This window comes from Melopsittacus undulatus, chromosome 7 (genome assembly GCF_012275295.1).
Source record: "Melopsittacus undulatus isolate bMelUnd1 chromosome 7, bMelUnd1.mat.Z, whole genome shotgun sequence".
Lineage (NCBI taxonomy): Eukaryota > Metazoa > Chordata > Aves > Psittaciformes > Psittaculidae > Melopsittacus > Melopsittacus undulatus.
This window is the reverse complement of record NC_047533.1, coordinates 585,641-607,227: the sequence shown is the minus strand read 5'-3', so window position 1 is coordinate 607,227 and position 21,587 is coordinate 585,641. Positions and strand designations below refer to the sequence as shown.

Genomic DNA, 21,587 nt, shown 5'->3' with positions numbered 1-21,587 from the left:
GGGACCCGGTTGGGGTTCTCCAACAGTGGGGGCGGGGCTGCCCCCGGTGCCCCCCCCGTACCCCGGTGTCCTCCGGTGCCAACCCCCAACCTCAAATGACCCCCCCGTTGCCCCCCCCATCCCCGGTGACCCCCCTCTCGGTGCCCCCCCGCCGCCTTTGACTCCTCCCCCCCCTCCCTCCCGGTTCCCCCCCCCCGCCTTTGACTCCCCCCTCCCTCCCGGTGCCCCCCCCCGCCTTTAACTCCCCACCCCTTCCCGGTGCCCCCCCCCCTCCCCCCCTTTAATTCCCCCCCCCCCTCCCCTCCCGGTTCCCCCCCCCCACCTTTGACTCCTCCCCCCCCCTCCCGGTCCCCCCCCCCGTACTTCACCCGCCCCGGAGCCACGCGCCCGCCACGTGACCGCGGGCGTCCCGGGATTCCCCGCCCACTCCGATGTGTTTACATCCACCCGCCCAATCAGCGCCTCTGTAGCAGCGCTCCCCACGCGGCGGGGCGGGGGTTTTGTGACGGCTCTTCCTATTGGCTGACGCTCCTGTCAATCACTGTGCGACAGAAGGGGGCGGGGCTATGTGGTTATTTACATGGCCTGCTGGCTCCGCCCACCCCGCTGAGGCCCCGCCTCTCTGACCCCACGTGGGCCACGCGTGAGTCCTACCAACCCCGCCCCTCGCTATGAACCAATCAGGATGCTCGGTGGCGGAGGCGGGTCTCCAATGAGAGGGCTGCATGAGTGGGCGGGGCTAAGCGCTTGATTGACAGCGTGCTGACGGAATCACCACGAGCTGTCTCCTCCTTTAGACCAATCACCTTTAGAAGAGCTCAGAGGGAGGCGGGGACTCGGGAAGCGTTTAACCAATGGGGTCGCCGGACCTTGGTAGGGCGGGGCGGGTGGGCGGGGCTTCACCACACTGGGCGGGCGCAGCGGTGGGAGCGGAGGGTGCGCGGCCCGGAGCGGCATCGGCCGGGCCCGGCCGCAGGTACCGGGGGGGGGGGGGGTGCAGGCCTCAAGTCGGGCCGGACCCCGGCAGCACCGGGCATGGGCCTCTTAGCACCGGGCATGGGCCGGGGGGTGCTCCGGGGGGTGCAGGCCTCAGGCCGGGCCGGGCTCCGGCAGCACCGGCCATGGGCTCCAGCAGCACCGGGCATGGGCCGGGGGGTGCTCCGGGGGGTGCAGGCCTCGGCTCACCGGGCCCCGCTGCCCCCCGGCCGGGTCTGTGGGGCCGGATACCCCCCGTGTGGGGAGGGATGCGGGCAGCGCAGCCATGGGGCGGGGGGAGATGGATCATCCCTAATCCCCTTGGACCCGCTCCCATAGGACACACAGCGGACAGGGTCGGTGTTCCCGGCCGGTGCCGTTGCTCCAGAGGGATTCCAGCGCCGGGGTCAGGCATCCCAACGTGCGGTGGTTGGAAGCCGGCTCATCCCATTTATCCCGGCCCCGTGGGTGCTGCGGAGGGTCGGGATGCGGCACACGGGTAGGATCCCCCTCCGGAGGGGTCGTTGTCCTGCCCTGGCCCCTTCCTGCCGCATTCCCAGGGGATGGATACGGCATTCCCATGGGATGGATGCGGCCGCAGCAGGTTCCCCATGGAGCAGCCGGCTCCTGGCTCCTGCCCTGGGGGTGTTCAGTTACGGGCTGGTTCCTCAGGTTTCAGCCCTGCGTGCAGGGACACGTCTGGGGCTGCCGCAGGAGCCTCCTGCACAGGTAGGGAAGGGCCCGATGGGGCGACAGCTCCATGGGACACGCGGTGGGGTCTGCTCCTTGTGTCCCCTTAGCTGGAGACACCGCAGGAAGGGGTGTCTTGTGTAGAGCTTTGCTTGTGTGAGTTGGGATCCCCGTGCACTGGGGTGGAAATACATGGGAAATACCCTTGGAAGTGGCTGTGCTTCCTTTGGAATCATCCCAGTATGGAATGGGTTGGATGGGATCTTAAAGATGATCCAGTTCCAACCCCTTCCACTGGAGCAGCTGCTCCAAGCCCCTGTGTCCATGGGGTGAAGCCTGGGATGTGTCCATAGGGAATGTGGGGCCTCAGTGCAGACAGAGGTGAAGCTGCTGCTCCTGGTCACTGCCCCTGCCTTGCCCTGGTGCTGAGCTGTGCTGTGACCCACACGCTGCAGGGAAGGGATGGGATCCAGACGGACCTGGACACGCTGTGGAGGTGGGAGCCCCATAGAGCTCAAGGGCAAGGTCCTGCCCCTGGGCTGGACAGGCTGGGGGAGCCCTGAGAGCAGCTCCAGTGCATCTCCAGCTGGAGAGGGGCTTGGGACAAGGGATGCAGGGATGGGATGAGGAGCTTGGGACAAGGGATGCAGGGATGGGATGAGGAGCTTGGGACAAGGGATGCAGGGATGGGATGAGGAGCTTGGGACAAGGGATGCAGGGATGGGATGAGGAGCTTGGGCTTCCAGCTGGGAGAGGGAAGAGCTGGATGGGATACAAGGAAGTTCCTCCCTATGAGGGTGATGGGACATGGGAATGGGTTGAAGCTGTGGCTGCCCCATCCCTGGCAGTGCTCAAGGCCAGGTTGGACACAGGGGCTTGGAGCAGCTGCTCCAGTGGAAGGGGTTGGGAATGGAGGAGCTTGTCCTGCTTCCAACTGGGATGGATCCGTAGGGAGATCCATATGGAGAGCTCCCCATCTGCTGCAGGCCAGGGAGCAGGAGGAGGGATGCCAAGAGCCAGCCTATGGTGACATAGGCCTGGAAGAGCTGCCCTCCTCCATGTGGAGGGCTGGAATTGGTGGGAGCACTGGGAGACTCCCAAAAGCTGCATCAGGGCTCCAGCTCCAGTGATAGGGATAATGGGAAGGAGAAGCTCTGGAGCAGGGGAGCTGGAGCGTGAGTGGCAGCCTGGTAGAAGGTTCCCCAGTGTGATCCAACTGGGAATGCTGGCAGGGAAAAGGAGCAGCTGGGATCGGGATTGCAGGGAGCTTATCTGCAAAGGGAGATGAGGGCATGGGAATGGCTGCAGGTGGGCAGAGGAGGAGGAGGTGGAAGTGGGGCTGAACCGGCCCAACCTGTGCAACACAGGAGGAGGATGTGTGAGAGCTGACACGGGAATCCCGGCATTCCCTTGGGAAATGAGGTCCCTTCTCCCATTGCTGCCTGCAGGAGCAGAGGGGTGGCCTCTTGTCCCCCTGATCCATCCCTCCCAGGCTCCGGCCTGGGGACCAGTTTGTGCTCCAGTTTCTCTGCTATGGGGAGTTTCTGCACTGGGAATGGTGGGGAAGGAACTGGGTTTCTCCTTAGGGATTCCCTAATGTGGGGGATGCTGAAGCCAAAGTGCTGTGGGGGGGAGGTTGAGTTCAACCCCATCCCTGATCCTGCTGGGAGCTGGGGGCAGGCAGGGAGGAGGAGAGCTGGGAAACGGCACGGAGAGGATCCCAAAGTGGTTTGGGATGAAGGGACCTTAAATCCCATCCATTCCCAACCCCTTCCACTGGAGCAGCTGCTCCAAGCCCCTGTGTCCAACCTGGCCTTGAGCACTGCCAGGGATGGGGCAGCCACAGCTTCTCCATCTCAGATCCTGCTGGATCCTCTGAATCCATGGATCCATCCCAGAACCTCTGCTGGGGTTTTGGCTCCGGGAGGATGCAGAGGTCCCGATGGGATAAGGGCAGGAATGCGGCTCCTGCCACACTTGGCATAGGGAAGGGATGCTCAGAGGGGTGAAGCCAGCCCAAAATGGGACCCATGGAATGTTTTCCCTTCAGGAATTCCTCAGCTGTATGAGGTTGGTCCATGAGGCTTCTGCCCTTGGTGCATCTCAAGGGTAAGGTCCTGCCCTTGGGATGGAGCAGCTCCAGTGCCTAAAGGGGCTGCAGGAAAGCTGGAGAGGGGCTTGGGATGAGGGATGGAGGGATGGGATAAGGGGAATGGCTTGAACCTACCCGAGGGGAGACTGAGATGGGATACAAGGAAGTTCATGGTGAAGGGGGAGGGTATTGGAAGGGAGTGTGGGAGCATGGGATAAGCAGGAGATGTTTGTGCAGAGCCTCCAGCTCCATGCAGCTCCTTGGGATTTCCATGCTCCAGAAGGGGATGAGCAGCTCCTTGGAGGCGCTTCCAGTGCTCTGGATGAGGAGTCGGAGCTCCCACTCCCCATCCCGAAGCTCCTTTGCCTTTGTTTTCATCATCTGCTCCATTTTCCAAGGGAAAAGAGGAGGAAATCCAAGAAGGCTTCGTTATAAGGCAGCAGATTCCTCAGTGCCTGTGAGCTGGAATGCTCTGAGCTCAACAGAATTCCCCTGGCTCCATGCATATTCCATGGAGCTGACTCAGAAATCCCGCCCAGGCCCAAGCATCCATGGAGCCAGGCTGGAAAACACACATGGGGAAGGAGCTGGGAGCTGTTTGGAAACCTCTGGCTCCAGCAGGAAGGTTGGGAATGGCTTAAGTTAACAGAGGAGGTTGGGATGCAAGGATAGGGAAAACCCAGTGAGCATCCCAGGGAAATGATGGGAATTAAGCCTCTCCCAGGAGTTACAGGAGCAGTTCCTGAGGGTCCAGCCATGGCTTTAGGAATACCGGGATACATCATGGACCTCTGAGAGTCTCCATGAGCTCCTAAAGGCTGGGATGGGAGCAGCATCCCACTGGAGCCTGAGTTTGTCTCTGCTGTATTAACTCCAGCCCAAAGGATGCTGGTGAACATCCCCATAGGGATGCAGGGGGCACTGCCCCAATGCTGGGATCAGGTTTGGTCCCTGCTGCACAGAGATGCTCCAGAGGAGGTCCATAGGGAGGATCCATAGGGAGGATCCATAGGGAAGCGGTTGGAGCTCAGCACCTCTTCCTCCCCATCAAAGGGGCTTCTCCTCAGGCCCCACAGCCATGGGGAGCTGTGGGAGCAGGGAAGGGTTGGGAAGCAGGAGCAGGATGCTCCTCATGGCTCCTCCTGCAGGACAGGTTCTTTGGGTGGAACAAAGCAGATCCCGATCCAGGGCTCAGATCCCAATCCAGGGCTCAGATCCCGATCCAGGGCTCAGTTCCCGATCCAGGGCTCAGATCCCGATCCAGGGCTCAGATCCCGATCCAGGGCTCAGCTCCCTGCTGATCCCAAAGGGAACACGGGAATGGTTTGGCTGGGAGAGGACCCTCACCCCATGCTCAGCTGTGCCCGTGTTCAGGTCCAGGTTGGACACAACCCATTCCATGATTCCTCTGAGCAAACCAGAGCACTTTTCCCCCTGGGAATTCCTGTTTTCCAGCCCCTCTCCTGCGGGATGCTCTCCAGTTCATCCCAGTGCTGGGTGCTGCTCAGCTCCAGGTAATCCTGCACCAGAGAGCTGTGGTCCATGCTGTGTCCAACCTGTCATCCAGGTTGTGTTGGCTTAGTCAGTGTTTGGCTATTCCATAGGTTATTCCTATGGAATATTATGGCTATTCCATAGGTTTTCCTATGGAATTCTCTCTCATTTCTCAGTCTATCCATCCTTCCCACTGTCTGCTCCTGGGAACCCTCCAGGAGCTGAGGTTTGGGATCCCATAGGGACTCTCTTGCTTCAAGCCGTGGTACTGTGGCTCTAAAGATCTCCTTTAGGAAAAGGCTACTTCCAGGCCACAAACCAAAGGGATTTTAGGGGAATTCCCTCTAAAACCCAAGGAATTATGGCAGAAATAAAGGGACATGAGCGATGTGCTGCCAGAACTGGAGTATTTTGGGGTAGGGAGCACTGTGGTGCTATAGGGTTGGCTGTGGCCTTTGGGTGTGCTTTGTGGTGGGATGCTGGGATGGGTTTGGGATGCTGGAGCCTTCCCAAGCTGTGCTCACAATTATCCCGGATGGATGAAACCCATGGAGAAGAAGGGAATAGCCTTGAAAACAGGAGCCTGGAAGCTGCTGGCTCTTGGGCTGCCCCCACCAGCATGGCCATGGGATGGGGACAGGGGCAAGCTCCTCACCCCCATGTTCTCCTCCCCACAGTCCATAATGATGAATGGGTCCGAGCTCAGCAGCCCGACGGGATCCAGCCCCAAATCCCAAGAGGAGCAAGCAGTGAACGGCCACGATGAGAAGGAGAACAACCCCTTTGCAGAGTACATGTGGATGGAGAACGAAGAAGACTTCAACAGACAGGTAAGAGCAGGAGGGTGATGCCAGCATTGCCAAGGCCACCACTGACCCATGGCACTGAGAGCCCCATCTATACAGTGTTGGATCAGCCCCTAAGGACATGGGATGGATGGAGCTGGAATAAACCCCTCCCTGTGCTTTTCCTCAGAGGGATGGGGATGGCTCCATCACCTGATGGGCTTTGCTATGCTCATCCAGAGCATCCTTTGGGATGTGCTCAGCTGGAGGGAGAGGAGCAGCCTCAACAGCAGCGCTTGGAGTGGGTCAGCACTGAGCTCCTGCAGTGGGTGCCCCTTGATCTGGGTGGAAGACTGGAATGGGGCAATCCAAGCTCAAACATCATAGAACCATGGAATCCCAGCCTGGTTGGGGTGGAAGGAGCTTAAATCCCATCCAGCTCCAAGGGACCCCTTCCACTGGAGCAGCTGCTCCAAGCCCCTGTGTCCAACCTGGCCTTGAGCACTGCCAGGGATGGGGCAGCCACAGCTTCTCTGGGCACCCTGTGCCAGCGCCTCAGCACCCTCCCAGGGAACAGCTTCTGCCTAAGAGCTTATCCCAGTCTCCTATGGGGCAGGTTCAAGCCATTCCCATTGCCCCCAGCCCCTTCCCATGGTGTGACTGGTGCCTCTCTCGGGCAGGTGGAGGAGGAGCTGCAGGAGCAGGAGTTCCTGGATCGCTGCTTCCAGGAGATGCTGGAGGAGGAGGACCAGGACTGGTTCATCCCATCCCGGGACCTGCCCCAGGGCATGGGGCAGCTGCAGCAGCAGCTGAACGGGCTCTCGGTCTGCGATGGGCACCACGGGTCAGAGGACATCCTGGTAAGGAGCATGAGGGATGTGCTGGGGGGTCAGTGATGGGCACAGGACCTGGGGGGGTCCCGAGGGGCAGTGGGGGGAGAGGGGCTTGGGGCAAGGGATGTAGGGACAGGCCAAGGGGAATGGCTTGAACCTGCCCCAGGGGAGGGTTGGATGGGATACAGGGAAGTGGGGGGACATTGGAAGGGGTTGAATGGAGGAGCTGTGGCTGCCCCATCCCTGGCAGTGCTCAAGGCCAGGTTGGACACAGGGGCTTGGAGCAGCTGCTCCAGTGGAAGGGGTCCCTGCCCATGGCAGGGGTTGGAACTGGATGGGATTTAAGGTCCCTTCAACCCAAACCAGGCTGGGATTCCATGGTAACAGACTGGTCCTGGAGCAAGCCCATCCCTGTGCCAAAGCAGGGAGAGACACACACCACATCCTCCTGTGTTTTCCCCATCAAATCCCACTCTGGGAGTAGATCCCTTGGAGCTGGCACTTGCTCAGCACCATCCCCAGGTGTGTGAGGACACAAGGGCCGAGTCACATCCATGGCACCATCCTCACCTCACCAGTTCCTATGGGATGATGCTGATGTGGGGGAGAGCAGCGTTTGAACCCTCAATGATCCCTCTCCATCTTCTCTTCCAGAGCAAAAGCAACTTGAATCCAGATGCCAAGGAGTTCGTGCCTGGTGTGAAGTACTGAGCAGCCTGGCAGGCTCTGGAAGGACTGTATCCCTGCTTTGGGAATGTGATGGGGATGGAGGGAGCGGAGCAGCCCCCGCTGGACTCTGCACCATGCGGAGCCGCTGCCACGTGGTGAATCTTCCTCTATGCTTCAAGTACCTTCTTCTTCCCCCCCAGGTTTCTTTTTGAACCCCTCCTTTTTATCATGTATCACCTTTTGGGGGCAGTTTTTGCTTCCCAGGACTCCTGCCCTTCGGCCTATCCTGGAGCCCAGCACTTCCCTCTGCTTCCCAAGCCCATTTCCATGTGCGCTCCCAACCCATCGCCTTGTTTGAGTAGGATCCATAGGGATCCCCCTGTACCCTCCCCAGGGGCCCTGCTGGCATTCCCTGCTCCCGGGACACGGGATTCCCAGGTGAGGTGGGAGTGTGAATCCCAAACACTGACTCCTGCACTGCCTCAGGGCCTGGGGGAGCTCTTTGGGATGAGCAGACCCATCCATGCATCCATGCATCCATCCCAAGGGAAGGCAGCTCCTGGAAAACACAGCTTCTCCTTAAGGATTCCTACCCTCAAGATCTGGAGCTTGTCCATGTACCTTGGAAGTGAATCCCAGGAAGACCAGAAGGGAGCAGGAGGGAGCTGGTGTGGAGCTGCTTCCCTGGGACAAGAGAGGCATCCTCTGGAAGCCGTCTTGGAATGGTTTGGGTTGGAAGGGATCTTAAAGCTCATCCCGTTTCCAGTCCCCCTCTTGGGCATCTCCATCCCCTTGGGCTTCAGCTCCTCAACCACCACCTGGATGCTCCTGGTTCTCCTTTGGGAATCCAGGCTCAGGATCCTGTATCCAGAGCTCCTGGAGAGGGGAGGGATAAGTTCTGGCTCCAGGCAGGAGCTGCTGCTCACCCCTGCAGTGCTCCCAGCATTCCCAGAGCCATTAATGGAGTGGGATTCAGGATTTGAGATGGAAGCTCATGGCCTCTCCACAGCCCTGGCCCCAGTTCAGCTCCATTGGCTCCTTCTGGGAGGGCCTGGGGTTACTGGACCATAACCAACAGCGAGCAGAGCTTTGAGCCACTGGAGCTCCGGCGCTCCATGGATATCCCAGCTCCAGCTGCTGATCCCAATCCCAGTCCTAATCCCTCCGGACCCAAGGAGCCTGGACCAATGGATGCCCTGCTCAAAGCCAGGGCTGTTTTGGGGTGAGCTCTCCCATTGCTGGTCCAAGGCTGTGCCTTCAGCATCCAGGATGGGACCTGCAGGGATGGGATGGATGCAGGGAAGTCAGCCCTTGGCTGGGCTCACTCCTGTACCAGTAGCACCAATTCCCCCCATCCTTCCTCTGGTTTCGGTCTGGTTTCCACTCAGCCCCCCCCGGATCTCCCCCCAGTGCTGTACATTTGGGAAAGGCCTTGTTAGAAATAAACCTGTTTGGGAAGGGAGCAGAGCATGGATTCTGCATGGATAATGGGAGCTCCCTGCTCAGCTCCATCGGATGGGGGGGGTCCAGCTGGTGAGGACAGCAGCAAGCACCTGGCCCCAATGGGAGTCTGTGCCTGGGGACCAAGGATGTGGAATGGAAGATGTGGAAGGCAGGGGAGATGGGACCTGGAGGGGCTTGGGACAAGGGGATGGCTTAAACCTGCCCAGGGGAGACTGAGCTGAGCTCTTAGGCAGAAGCTGTTCCCTGGGAGGGTGCTGAGGCGCTGGCACAGGGTGCCCAGAGCAGCTGTGGCTGCCCCAGTTGCTCCAGTGGAAGGGGTTGGGGCTGCCCCTCATCCCAATTCCATGTCCAATCCCAACAGCATCCTCCTCCCTCCTCCTCCTTCCATATGGATCCACTTGCCCCTGAGCATCACCCCAGCCACAGACCCACAGGCACCAAAACAGGAACCCCCATAGTCTGTTCCCCATCCTTCCTCTCCCAGCCCCACCTCGGGGTGTCCCATTCCCCCCCCCCCCCACTTCCCCATTTCCCATCCCATTTCCCTTTGGATATTGCAACCGTTTTATTACCCAGCCCCCCCGTTCCCTGCCCCCCCCGTCGGGGGGGGGTCACTGGAAGCTGTGGCTGTAGAACACATCCACGTTGGCACCGCAATCCAAGGGCAGCGCCGCTCCGATGCTGCGGGCCCCCAGCCGGGCCCCCCCCAGCGCCGATGAGCGCTTCAGCTTCAGGAGGCTGAACCGGGAGAAGCCGCGTCCCGCAGCGCCCCCCCGCGCCTGGGTGAGCACCTGCAGGAACCCTGGGGGGGGTACACGGGTTATGGGGGTACCAGCACCCACACCCCCCCCCAGCAACCCCACTCATCCTCCTGCATCCTGGGGGGGGGGCACACACGTTATGGGGCCACCAGCACCCACACCCCCCCCCCAGCACCCACTGAGCATCCCCACTCACCCTCCTGCATCCTGGGGGGGGGGCACCCACACCCCCATCCCAGCACCCTCTGAGCATCCCCACTCACCCTCCTGCATCCTGGGGGGGGCACACACGTTATGGGGGTACCAGCACCCACACCCACCCCCAGCACCCACTGAGCATCCCCATTCATCCTCCTGCATCCTGGGGGGAGCACACGGGTTATGGGGGCACCAGCACCCACACCCACCCCCCCAGCACCCACTGAGCATCCCCACTCACCCTCCTGCATCCTGGGGGGCACCAGCACCCACACCCCCCCCCCAGCACCCTCTGAGCATCCCCATTCATCCTCCTGCACCGTGGGGGGGGGAGGGGAGCACCCACACCCCCCCCCCCCCCCCAGCACCCTCTGAGCATTCCCATTCATCCTCCTGCATCCTGGGAGGGGGGCACACACGTTATGGGGGCACCAGCACCCACACCCCCCCCCCCCCAGCACCCTCTGAGCATCCCCACTCACCATCCTGGGGGGGGGGGCACACACGTTATGGGGTACCAGCACCCACACCCCCCCCAGCATCCCCACTCACCCTCCTGCATCCTGTCCCAGCTCTTCCATACGGAGCCCACGCAGATGATGGGCAGCCCCAGCTCCCCCTGGAACAGGCTCTTGGGGGGGGGGGTTATAGAGGTGAGAGGTGGCACTGGTCCCCCCCCAACCCCATTTCCACCCCATATCCATTTCCCCCCCATATCCAGGTCACCCCCATATCCAGGTGCCCCCCATCCCATTCTCACCGTGTGCACCTTGGGCAGCACCGCAGCCACGTGCCGGGCCAGCACCTCCCCAGCCTTATGGAAGAGGTGGCAGCAGAGGGGGTCCCCAGCCTGGGCACCTGGGGATGGGGTGATGGATGGGGGGTGATGGGGGTCAAGGGACCCCCCCATCTCCATTACCCCCCCCCTCGGGGTGTCCGTACCCTCCGCCAGCCTCTGGCAGAACCCTGCAAACTTGGCCTTCTGGAAGGAGCTGTAGAGATGGGGCAGGAGCCCTGTCCTGTCCTGGATCTGCAGGGGGGGTGAGGGGGGTACAGTGTGAAACACCCCCCCCCGACACCCCAAACACGGTGTGCAGAGAGGGACCCCCCCAGCACACAGCCCATTGCCACCAATGGACCCCTGTGACACAGCCAGGACCCCCCCAGACCCCAGCACAGAGCCTGGACCCCCCAGGACCCAGCCCATTGCCCCCCATAGACCCCTGTGACACAGCCAGGACCCCCCCAGACCCCAGCACAGAGCCTGCAGCCCCCCAGGACCCAGCCCATTGTCCCCCATGGACCCCTGTGACACAGCCAGGACCCCCCCAGACCCCAGCACAGAGCCTGCAGCCCCCCAGGACTCAGCCCATTGCCCCCCATGGACTCCTGTGACACAGCCAAGGACCCCCCCAGGACCCAGCCCATTGCCCCCCATAGACCCCTGTGATACAGTCAGGACCCCCCCAGACCCCAGCATAGAGCCTGGACCCCCCAGGACTCAGCCCATTGCCCCCCATGGACCCCTGCGACACAGCCAGGACCCCCCCAGACCCCAGCACAGAGCTTGAAGCCCCCCAAGTCCCACTCCCAGGACCCATCCCATTGCCCCCCCCATCGCCCCTGACCCCCAAGCCCCCATCACCCAGCTCGGAGCCCACCAGGACCCATGGGATGCAGCCCAAACCCCCCCCCCAGCACCTGGAAGTAGTCCAGCATGGCCTCCCGGACGTATCCCACGTCGTGGGGGGGCTCCTCCAGGTTGTCCATGCTGTCAAACACCACCTTGATCGCCCGGTGTGCGATCCAGAACGCTGTGGGGGGAGCCGGATGTGGCTGAGACCCCCCCATCATCATCATGATCACCATCATCATCATCACCATCATCACCATCACCATCACCATCACCATCATCACCATCACCATCACCATCATCATCATCATCATCATCATCACCATCATCACCATCACCATCATCATCATCACCATCATCACCATCACCATCATCATCATCATCATCATCAGCATCACCATCACCATCATCATCATCAGCAGCATCACCATCATCATCATCATCACCATCACCATCATCATCATCATCATCACCATCACCATCATCATCATCATCAGCATCACCATCATCACCATCATCATCATCACCATCATCATCACCATCATCATCACCATCATCACCATCACCATCATCATCATCATCATCATCACCATCATCATCCTAATCATCATCACCATCACCATCATCATCACCATCATCATCATCATCACCATCACCATCACCATCATCATCACCATCATCACCATCATCATCATCACCATCATCACCATCACCATCATCATCATCATCATCATCACCATCACCATCATCACCATCATCATCATCACCACCATCACCATCATCATCATCATCATCACCATCATCATCACCATCATCATCATCACCATAAACATCACCATAACCATCACCATCACCATCATAACCATCACGATCATCATCATCACCATCACCATCCCCAGCCTCACCTGAGCCTTCATCCCCCATCATGTGCCCCCAGCCGCCGCAGCCGGTCTCAGATCCATCGGGATTGATGAGTTTGCAGTTGGAGCCAGTGCCCGAGATGAGGACGATGCCACCTGCGAGGTCCAACCCATGGGGACCCCCCATGTCCGTGTGTCTGTCCCCCCCCATGTCCGTGTGTCCGTCCGTCCCCCATGTCCGTGTGTCCCCCCCCCCATGCCCATTGTCCCCTACCGCGGTCGGTGGCGGTGGCCATGGCCCCCACGGCATCGGTGGTGATGGAGAAGCTCCGGCTGAGGTGTGGGAAGCGCTGGTGCAGCTCCTCCAGCAGCTTCCTGATGGCAGCTTCCTGGTCCCCTCCGCTCAGGGACAGACCCTGTGGGGCAGACAGGGAACGGTCACTGGGATACGGACACCGGGATATGGGCACTGGGATACAGACACAGGGATATGGGCACCGGGACACAGACACCAGGTCATGGACACTAGGACATGGACACTGGACACGGGCACCAGGACACGGACACCGGGATACGGGCACCGGGATACGGGCACCGGACATGGGCACCGGGACATGGGCACCGGGACACGGACACCGGGACATGGGCACCAGGACACGGACACCGGGACATGGACACCGGGACACGGGCACCGGGATACGGGCACCAGGACACGGACACGGGACACGGACACCGGGACACGGACACCAGGGCACGGGCACCGGGACACGGACACCGGGATACGGGCACCGGGACACAGACACCGGACACGGGCACTGGACATGGACACCGGACACGGACACCGGGACACGGACACCGGGATATGGACACTGGGACACGGACACCTGGACAGGGGCACCGGGACACGGACACCAGGATACGGGCACCGGGACACAGACACCGGACACGGGCACTGGGATACGGACACTGGGATACGGACACCGGACACAGGCACCGGGACATGGGCACCGGGACACGGGCACTGGACACGGACACCGGACACGGACACCAGGATATGGGCACCGGGACACAGACACCAGGACACAGGCACCGGGACACGGGCACCGGACACGGACACCGGGATACGGGCACCGGACACAGACACCGGGTCACGGGCACCGGGACACGGACACCGGGACACGGGCACTGGACACGGACACCGGGATACGGGCACCGGACACAGGCACCGGGTCACGGGCACCGGGACACGGACACCGGGACATGGGCACCGGACACGGACACCGGACATGGGAACGGGGACACAGGCACCGGGACACAGGCACTGGACACGGGCACCGGGATACAGACACTGGGACACAGACACCAGGACACAGGCACCGGACACGGGCACCGGACATGGACACTGGGACACGGACACGGAACGGGAGCATCCTATGGAGGGCACTGGGCGCTCACCAGTGACAGGAGTGGGACACGGGGGTCGGCCCCAGCCTTGCTCTTGGCCTCGCTGACCATGCGCTCGATCCGCAGCAGGCACTGCTCCGAGCCGATGAGCTGGGCAGGGGTTGGGTTAGGGGTAGGGTTAGGTTAGGGTTAGGGGTTAGGGGTTAGGGTTAGGGTTATGGGTTAGGGTTAGGGTTATGGGTTAGGGTTAGGACCATAACACACTGAAACCCCCGCATCCTATCCCCAACCCCAAGCCATGCCCAAAGCTTACTGGAGACAGTGACCCGAGAGACCTGAATATCCCAATCCCAAACTCCATCCCCAAAGTCTCTCAGAACCAATGAACTGAGAGATAAAGGGAGTACACACTGAATTCCCCCCCACAATCCCAATCCCAAACTCCATTCGCAAAGCTTATTGGAGACAGGGGGGACACACTGAACCTCCCAGTCCCAATCCCAAACCCCATCCCTAGGTCTTATTGGAGACAATGACCTGAGAGGCACAGGGGGAACACACTGAACCCCCCAATCCCAATGCCAAACTCCATCCCCATCCCAAACTCAATCCCAATTCCAAACTCATCATTACACAGCCAATGAGCTGAGATAAAAGGAGCACACACTGAATCCCTCCCAATCCTAACCCCAAACTCCACCCCCAAAGCTCTCAGAGCCAATGAGCTGGGATACAAGAGGGGACACTGGACCCCCCCAACCCCAATCCCAAAGCATCACCCCCATCCATGAGCTGCTGGCTGCATCCCACCCTGGGGGCACCCAGGGGACCCCCCCACACAGTGTGTCCCCCCCCACTCACCCAGTGGTTGGTGCAGGGTCCCTCTGTCTCAGCCAGGATGCGGCCATCTCCGGACACCACCACCACAGTGGAGTGGGTGCCCCCCCTGCAGAGGGGGGCACGATGCCGGTATCACCCCTGCACCCCACATCCCGGGGGGGGGACACTGCTCAGCCCCATTGCCCTGATGGGCATCACCCCAGGGACCCCCTGCACCCCACATCCCGGGGGGGGCACCCTGCTGAGCCCCATTGCCCTGATGGGCATCACCACAGGGACCCCCTGCACCCCACATCCCGGGGGGGGGGGGACACTGCTGAGCCCCATTGCCCTGATGGGCATGACCCCAGGGACCCCCTGCACCCCACATCCCGGGGGGGGGGACACTGCTGAGCCCCATTGCCCTGATGGGCATCACCCCAGGGACCCCCTGCACCCCACATCCCAGGGGGGGGACACATCCCGATGGGGATGTGGGATCAGGATGGGGTCCCTGGGGGTGCTGGCACCAGGATGTGGTCCCTGGAGGGGCCCATGGATGAGGCGGGTGTGGGGCCAGAACTGGGGCAATGTGGGGGGGATGGTCCCTGTTGTGGGGGGGATCTCCTGACCCCCCCCCCATCCTGCCCCATTGAGCTCGGCCCCCCCCCCCCTGCACTGGCCATGAGGGGTCGGGACAGGGGGGGCAGAACCCGATGCCCCAGCCCTGGGGTCCCCCCAGGACCGGTTCCTGCCCCACCCTCCCAACAACCGGTACCGGGGCAGGCTCCAGCCCCGCTCCCAGGGCATGGGGTACCGGGTACGGGGGGTACCGGGTATGGGGGTACCGGATACGGGGGGTACCGGATACGGGGGGTACCGGGTACGGGGGGTACCGGATACGGGGGTACCGGTTGCGGGGGTACCGGGTACGGGGGGTACCGGGTACGGAGGTACCGGGTACGGGGGTACCGGATACGGGGGTACCGGATACGGGGGTACCGGGTACGGGGGTACCGGGTACTGAGGTACCGGGTACGGAGGTACCGGATACGGGGGTACCGGATACGGGGGGTACCGGGTACGGAGGTACCGGGTACGGGGGTACCGGATACGGGGGTACCGGATACGGGGGTACCGGGTACGGGGGTACCGGGTACTGAGGTACCGGGTACGGAGGTACCGGATACGGGGGTACCGGGTACAGGGGTACCGGATACGGAGGTACCGGGTACGGAGGTACCGGATACGGGGGTACCGGATACGGGGGGTACCGGGTACGGAGGTACCGGGTACGGGGGTACCGGATACGGGGGTACCGGATACGGGGGTACCGGGTACGGGGGTACCGGGTACTGAGGTACCGGGTACGGAGGTACCGGATACGGGGGTACCGGGTACAGGGGTACCGGATACGGGGGTACCGGGGTACAGGGGTACCGGGCACGGGGGTACCGGATACGGGGGTACCGGGTATGGGGGTACCGGGTACAGAGGTACCGGGTACAGGGGTACCGGATACGGGGGTACCGGGTACCGGGGTCCAGGGGGGCCCCGCCCGCGGCCCGGCCGCTCACCCCTCTACGCCGCCGAACAGCGCCGCCATCGCGGCCGGGACACGCCCCCTGCCGAGGCCACGCCCCTATAGGCCACGCCCCATCCCATCAGAGGACACGCTCATTGGAGGAGGTGTCTCTTAGGTCACGCCCCCTATCCGCTCTTGGCTCCGCCTCGCCCCGCCCTCCGCCCGCCCCGGGTCCTTGTGCCCACCCGCCAGCATCATCCCGTAGTCCCTGGGAGCCCCGGGATGGGATGGGAATAGAGATGGGATAGGGATGGGGATGGGAATGGAATGGGATAGGATGGGAATGGGGATGGAGATGAGGGTGGGGATGGGACGAGGACGGGGATGGGATGAGATGGGGATGGGATCGGAGGAGATGGGGATGGGATGGGATGGGATGAGACGAGATGGTGATGAGATGAGGATGGGGATGGCATGGGATGAGATGGGGATGAGATGAGATGGGGATAGGGATGGGGATGGGATGGGAATGGGATAGTGATGGGATTGGAGGAGATGGGGATGGGATGAGATGGGATGGCGATGAGATGCGACAGGGATGGGATGGGATGGGATAGGATGAGCATGGGGATGGGGATGGGATGGGATGAATATGGGGATGGGATGAGGATGAGGCCGAGGTCTGTGGTGGTCCAGGACCAGGCAGGGCACAGCCCAGGGGGGAGGCAGGGACCGACTTTCCCACTCCTGATCCCTCCCCGGGCACTGCGGGTGCTCTGCAGGGACAGGATGGGGCTGGGGGTGATGGGGGGGTCAGAGAGGAGAGGGAGGGGTGGGAATGTGGAGGTGTGGAGGGATAACGGGAGAGGGATGGAGGGAAGGGGGATGGAGACACAAAACAGGCGGGTGATGGACACAGGGGCAGGGAGGAAGGATGAGGTAGAAGGGAAGATGGATGGAGAGGATGGATGGATGGAGGAGACAGAAGGGAAGGTAGATGAAGAGGTCAATGGGATGAATGGATGGATGGATGGATAAGACCAAAGGGAAGGTGGATGAATAGGTCGATGGGGTGGATGGAGACTTATATGGCTGAGCAAATGGATGGATAGGGAAGGTGGAGGGGCAGATGAAGAAGGCAGAGATGCAGATGGATAAAGAGGATGGATGGATAAAGCAGAAGGGCAAAGGGATGGACAGGATGATGGGATAGCAGAGAGGATGCAGAGGTGGGGAGAGAGGTAGATGGATGATGGATGGAGGGATGATTGGATGGATGGGTGGATGGATGTACAGGTGGATGGATGGATGGATGGACAAACAGACAGATGGGTGGATGGATGGATGGATGGATAGGTGGATGGGTGGATGGATGGATGGATGGACAGACAGACAGATTGTCAGATGGATGGATGGGTGGATGATGGATGGACAAACATACAATGGAGGTGAGGGAAGACAGGGCAGGAAGGAGGAGGTGAGAAAGGACCATAACACAATGGGGTGACAGGACAGAGATGGGGAGAGGTATCCCATAGCTCCCATGGCAGCACAGACCAGGCCACCCCATGATCCCTGATGGTGACACCAATGGAGCCCCAGATCCCCTTACCCCCCTTCATCCCCTCCTCATGGGGCTCCCCTGTGCTCTGGGGCACAGGGGGCGATCTGAAGCTGGGGGTACCCTCTGCCCCATCAGACACCCCCCTTCCCACGGCTGGGGGTGCCCCATGGCCATGGGGAGCTGCCCCATTGGGATGGGGTCTGTGTCCACCCCAGCTCAGGGGAATGAGGATGCTCTGGGTCACCCGCATCCTTCACAGGGTGGGAGCCGGGGGGGGCTGCGTCTGGGACCCCCCAGCACCAGCACAGGGAGCAGTGGGGGCAGAGGGAGCCCCCATAGAGCCCTCATAGAGACCCCATAGACCCCAAACCGACCCATAGGGGAGAGGCAGGGGAAGGGTTAACCCTCGGGGGGGGGGGGGGGGGAGCAGCCCTCGAGCCCCTGTGCCCTCATTAAGCCCCATGGCACCAGCCTGTCTGGGGTCAGCACCAGGGCCGTGGGGCCCTGCTGTGTCCTATGGGATGGGATGGGATGGGATGGGATGGGAAGGGATGGGAGCAGGGATGCAGTGGGGTGATGCTGGGAGCATCCCAGCTGCATCCCAACACCCAGCTCAGGGGCTCCCATCCGCACCTTGGTGGTGGCTCCGTTGCCTTGGATCCAAGTGGGAAAAGCAATGGGATCGGCCGGACCAGAGCCCGGATGCATGGGAGGCGCTTGGGGTAAGACACAGTGATCCAGGAGCAATTCCCATCCGGAGCACTCGGGAATGGGGTGTGGGAGATGGGAATGCTCCCATTGGACACCCTGATCCCATTGGACACCAGTGGAGCATCCAGCCCTGGAGCTGCTGTGGGTCTTGGATGGGTGTGGGATGGAGAATGGATATGGAAGCATGGGAATATGGGATGATCCCGGCTTCCTGAGCCACCACCTGGAGCATCCCATGAGTGCTGGGATCACCCATTGCAGGACCCGGTGTGGGAGGCAGGGGAGGGATGACGTTCCCATTGGGAATGGTGTTATCCTGCTCTGCTTCCCATGGCACCACATGGAAGCACTGATCCTGGTGGGGGCTCTGGATCCATCCCACTGCCGGTTGTTGGGAATGGGAGCACCCGGCATGGAGGATGCTGGTGAGCAGTGGGATGGGGTCGGGAGCTGCAGGGGGGTTGGACCCTGCCCCATGGATGGGAGATGTTGGGATGGGGTTCGGGATGAGCTGGGAACTCCCATCCCGAGCTTCCATCCCCATTGCGGTGCGGTGCCATCCCAATGCCATTGGTACCCAGTGCAGTGGGACAGGGCACATGCCAGGACCTCATCCCTTTGTCCTTCCCGGTGCCCGGCTGCATCCCTCTGGATCCATAACCCCTCACCATTCCCAGAGAGTCCATCTGAGTGGTAGGTGCTGGGTCTGTGCTGCTGCGTGGTCCTGTGGAGTCCATTGTCTGTCTGTCCTTCCATGCATCCATCCATCCCTATATTTACCCCTCCATCCATCCAGCCAGCCATTCATCCCCCATTCATCCCTCCATTCATTCCTCCATCCATCCATCCATCCATGCATCTATCCCTATATTTATCCCTCCATCCATCCATGCATCCATGAATCCATCCATATCCTCCCCCCCTTCCCTCCATCCCTCCCTCCATCCCTCCCCCCTCCATCTCTCCACCCCCCATACTCAGCCTGGTCTGTCTCATGCTGCTCCCACCCTGATCCCTGTCCCCATTCCCATTGGAAAGGGATCGTTGGTGGAATTCCGCCCCCCAGCTCTGTCTCCTTCCAGGCAGTGCCTGCAGAGGGGATGTGGAGGTGGCACCGGGGCTATGGGGGGACATGGGGGGGCTGTGGTCCCCGGGACCTCCCCACCTCATCCCCATGCTGGTGGCGATGGCTTCCCCATCCCAGATCCAACCAGGACGAGAGGGATGGGGATGGGATGGGGATGGGATGGGATGGGGATGGGGATGGGGATGGGATGGGGATGGGGATGGGGATGGGGATGGGATGGGGATGGGGATGGGGATGGGGATGGGACGGGGATGGGGATGGGGATGGGGATGGGATGGGGATGGGATGGGGATGGGGATGGGGATGGGATGGGGATGGGGATGGGGATGGGATGGGGATGGGGACAGATCCTGGCTCCCCCAGGCTCGATCCCCTTCAGTACCCGGGTGCTGAGCACGTTCCCATCCCCATCCCAAACCCCCCCAGCTGCTTTGGCTGACTCAGCATTTCCCAGCCCCCCCCCCCCCATTCCCCCCTATTCCCCCCCGCATTCCCCCCTATTAACCCCCTCATTCCCCCCCTATTCCCCCCCCCCATTCCCCCCCTATTCCCCCCCATTCCCATTACCGGGGGGGGGGTCTCATTGCATTGACAGGGGCAGAGCCCATCCCCCAGTGCCGTTACCTCTGTGCAGGGATGGGGGGGTCCCCAGGACAGGCCCCCCCCCCCCTTTGTCACATCCCAGCCCCCCCTTTGGGTGCCTTTATCCTCCCCCCGTGCCCCTAGAACCCCATGGGCATCCCTTTAGCTCCCCTACCACCCTATAGAGACACACTGAGCTCCCCTAGAACCCCATAGGGATCCCTTTAGCTCCCCTACCACCCTATAGGGACACACTGAGCTCCCCTAGAACCCCATAGGGATCCCTTTAGCTCCCCTACCACCCTATAGAGACACACTGAGCTCCCCTACAACCCCATAGGGATCCCTTTAGCTCCTCTACGACATTATAGGGACACATTGTTCTCCCCTAGAACCCCATAGGGATCCCTTTAGCTCCTGTACCACCCTACAGGGACACATTGTTCTCCCCTAGAACCCCATAGGGATCCCTTTAGCTCCTCTACCACCCTATAGGCACACACTGTTCTCCCCTAGAAGCCCATAGGGATCCCTTTAGCTCCTCTACCACCCTATAGGGACACATTGGGCTCCCCTAGAACCCTATATGGGAGCTATGAGGAGCCTCTCTGGGGCATGGAAGTGGCCTCATCCCCTTCTGCTCCCTGCCCCCATTCCCTGCATCCCCCACTTCCCATCCCATCCCATGGGCACCGCTCGCAGCCGGGGCCCCATCCCGAGCACGCCTGACCGGAGCACGACCTGCACCGTCAGCGGGAATCAGCGCTGGGATGCGGAAGGAATGCGGCCCCTGATCCCGGGGGGGGATGGGATGGATGGGATGGGATGGGATGGGGATGGGGATGGGATGGGATGGGATGGGATGGGATGGGATGGGATGGATGGGATGGGATGGGATGGGATGGATGGGATGGGATGGATGGGATGGGATGGATGGGATGGGATGGGATGGATGGGATGGGATGGGATGGGATGGGAGGGATGGGATGGGATGGATGGGATGGGATGGGATGGATGGGATGGGATGGGATGGATGGGATGGGATGGGATGGGAGGGATGGGATGGGATGGGATGGGATGGGATGGATGGGATGGGATGGGATGGGATGGGAGGGATGGGATGGGATGGATGGGATGGGATGGGAGGGATGGGATGGGATGGGAGGGATGGGATGGGATGGGATGGGATGGATGGGATGGGATGGATGGGATGGGATGGATGGGATGGGATGGGATGGGAGGGATGGGATGGGATGGGATGGGATGGATGGGATGGAAGGGATGGGATGGGATGGGATGGATGGGATGGGATGGATGAATGGCATGGGATGGGATGGGTGGGATGGGGGTGGATGGGATGGATGGGATGGATGGGATGGGATGGGATGGATGGGATGGGATGGGGGGGGGAGGAGCCATACAGGGGTGAGATTCCACCTGG

General features: G+C 61.5%; 2 protein-coding genes across 3 annotated transcripts; one reads left to right on the top strand and one right to left on the bottom strand.

Annotated features, from left to right (window-relative positions):
- The first annotated feature begins 918 nt into the window (after window positions 1-918).
- PAIP2B (poly(A) binding protein interacting protein 2B) lies at window positions 919-7,787 on the top strand. Its single transcript, XM_034065040.1, has 4 exons — window positions 919-976; window positions 5,929-6,081; window positions 6,717-6,896; window positions 7,524-7,787. Exons 2-4 carry the CDS (start codon window positions 5,935-5,937, stop codon window positions 7,578-7,580), a joined length of 384 nt encoding a protein of 127 aa, XP_033920931.1. The 5' UTR covers window positions 919-976; window positions 5,929-5,934; the 3' UTR covers window positions 7,581-7,787.
- Window positions 7,788-9,587: 1,800 nt separating this feature from the next.
- NAGK (N-acetylglucosamine kinase) lies at window positions 9,588-16,305 on the bottom strand. Of its 2 annotated transcripts, none has more exons than XM_034064821.1 (10): window positions 16,255-16,305; window positions 14,720-14,804; window positions 13,910-14,008; window positions 12,729-12,870; window positions 12,500-12,610; window positions 11,663-11,775; window positions 10,904-10,991; window positions 10,722-10,819; window positions 10,514-10,592; window positions 9,588-9,804 (listed from the first exon to the last, which is right to left on the bottom strand). In XM_034064821.1, the coding sequence occupies exons 1-10, from the start codon at window positions 16,281-16,283 to the stop codon at window positions 9,614-9,616; spliced, it is 1,035 nt and encodes a 344-aa protein (XP_033920712.1). In that variant the 5' UTR covers window positions 16,284-16,305; the 3' UTR covers window positions 9,588-9,613. The 2 variants fall into 2 exon arrangements, with proteins under 2 accessions (XP_033920712.1, XP_033920713.1); XM_034064822.1 differs by lacking the exon at window positions 16,255-16,305 and adding an exon at window positions 16,215-16,234.
- Between the last annotated feature and the right edge of the window lie 5,282 nt (window positions 16,306-21,587).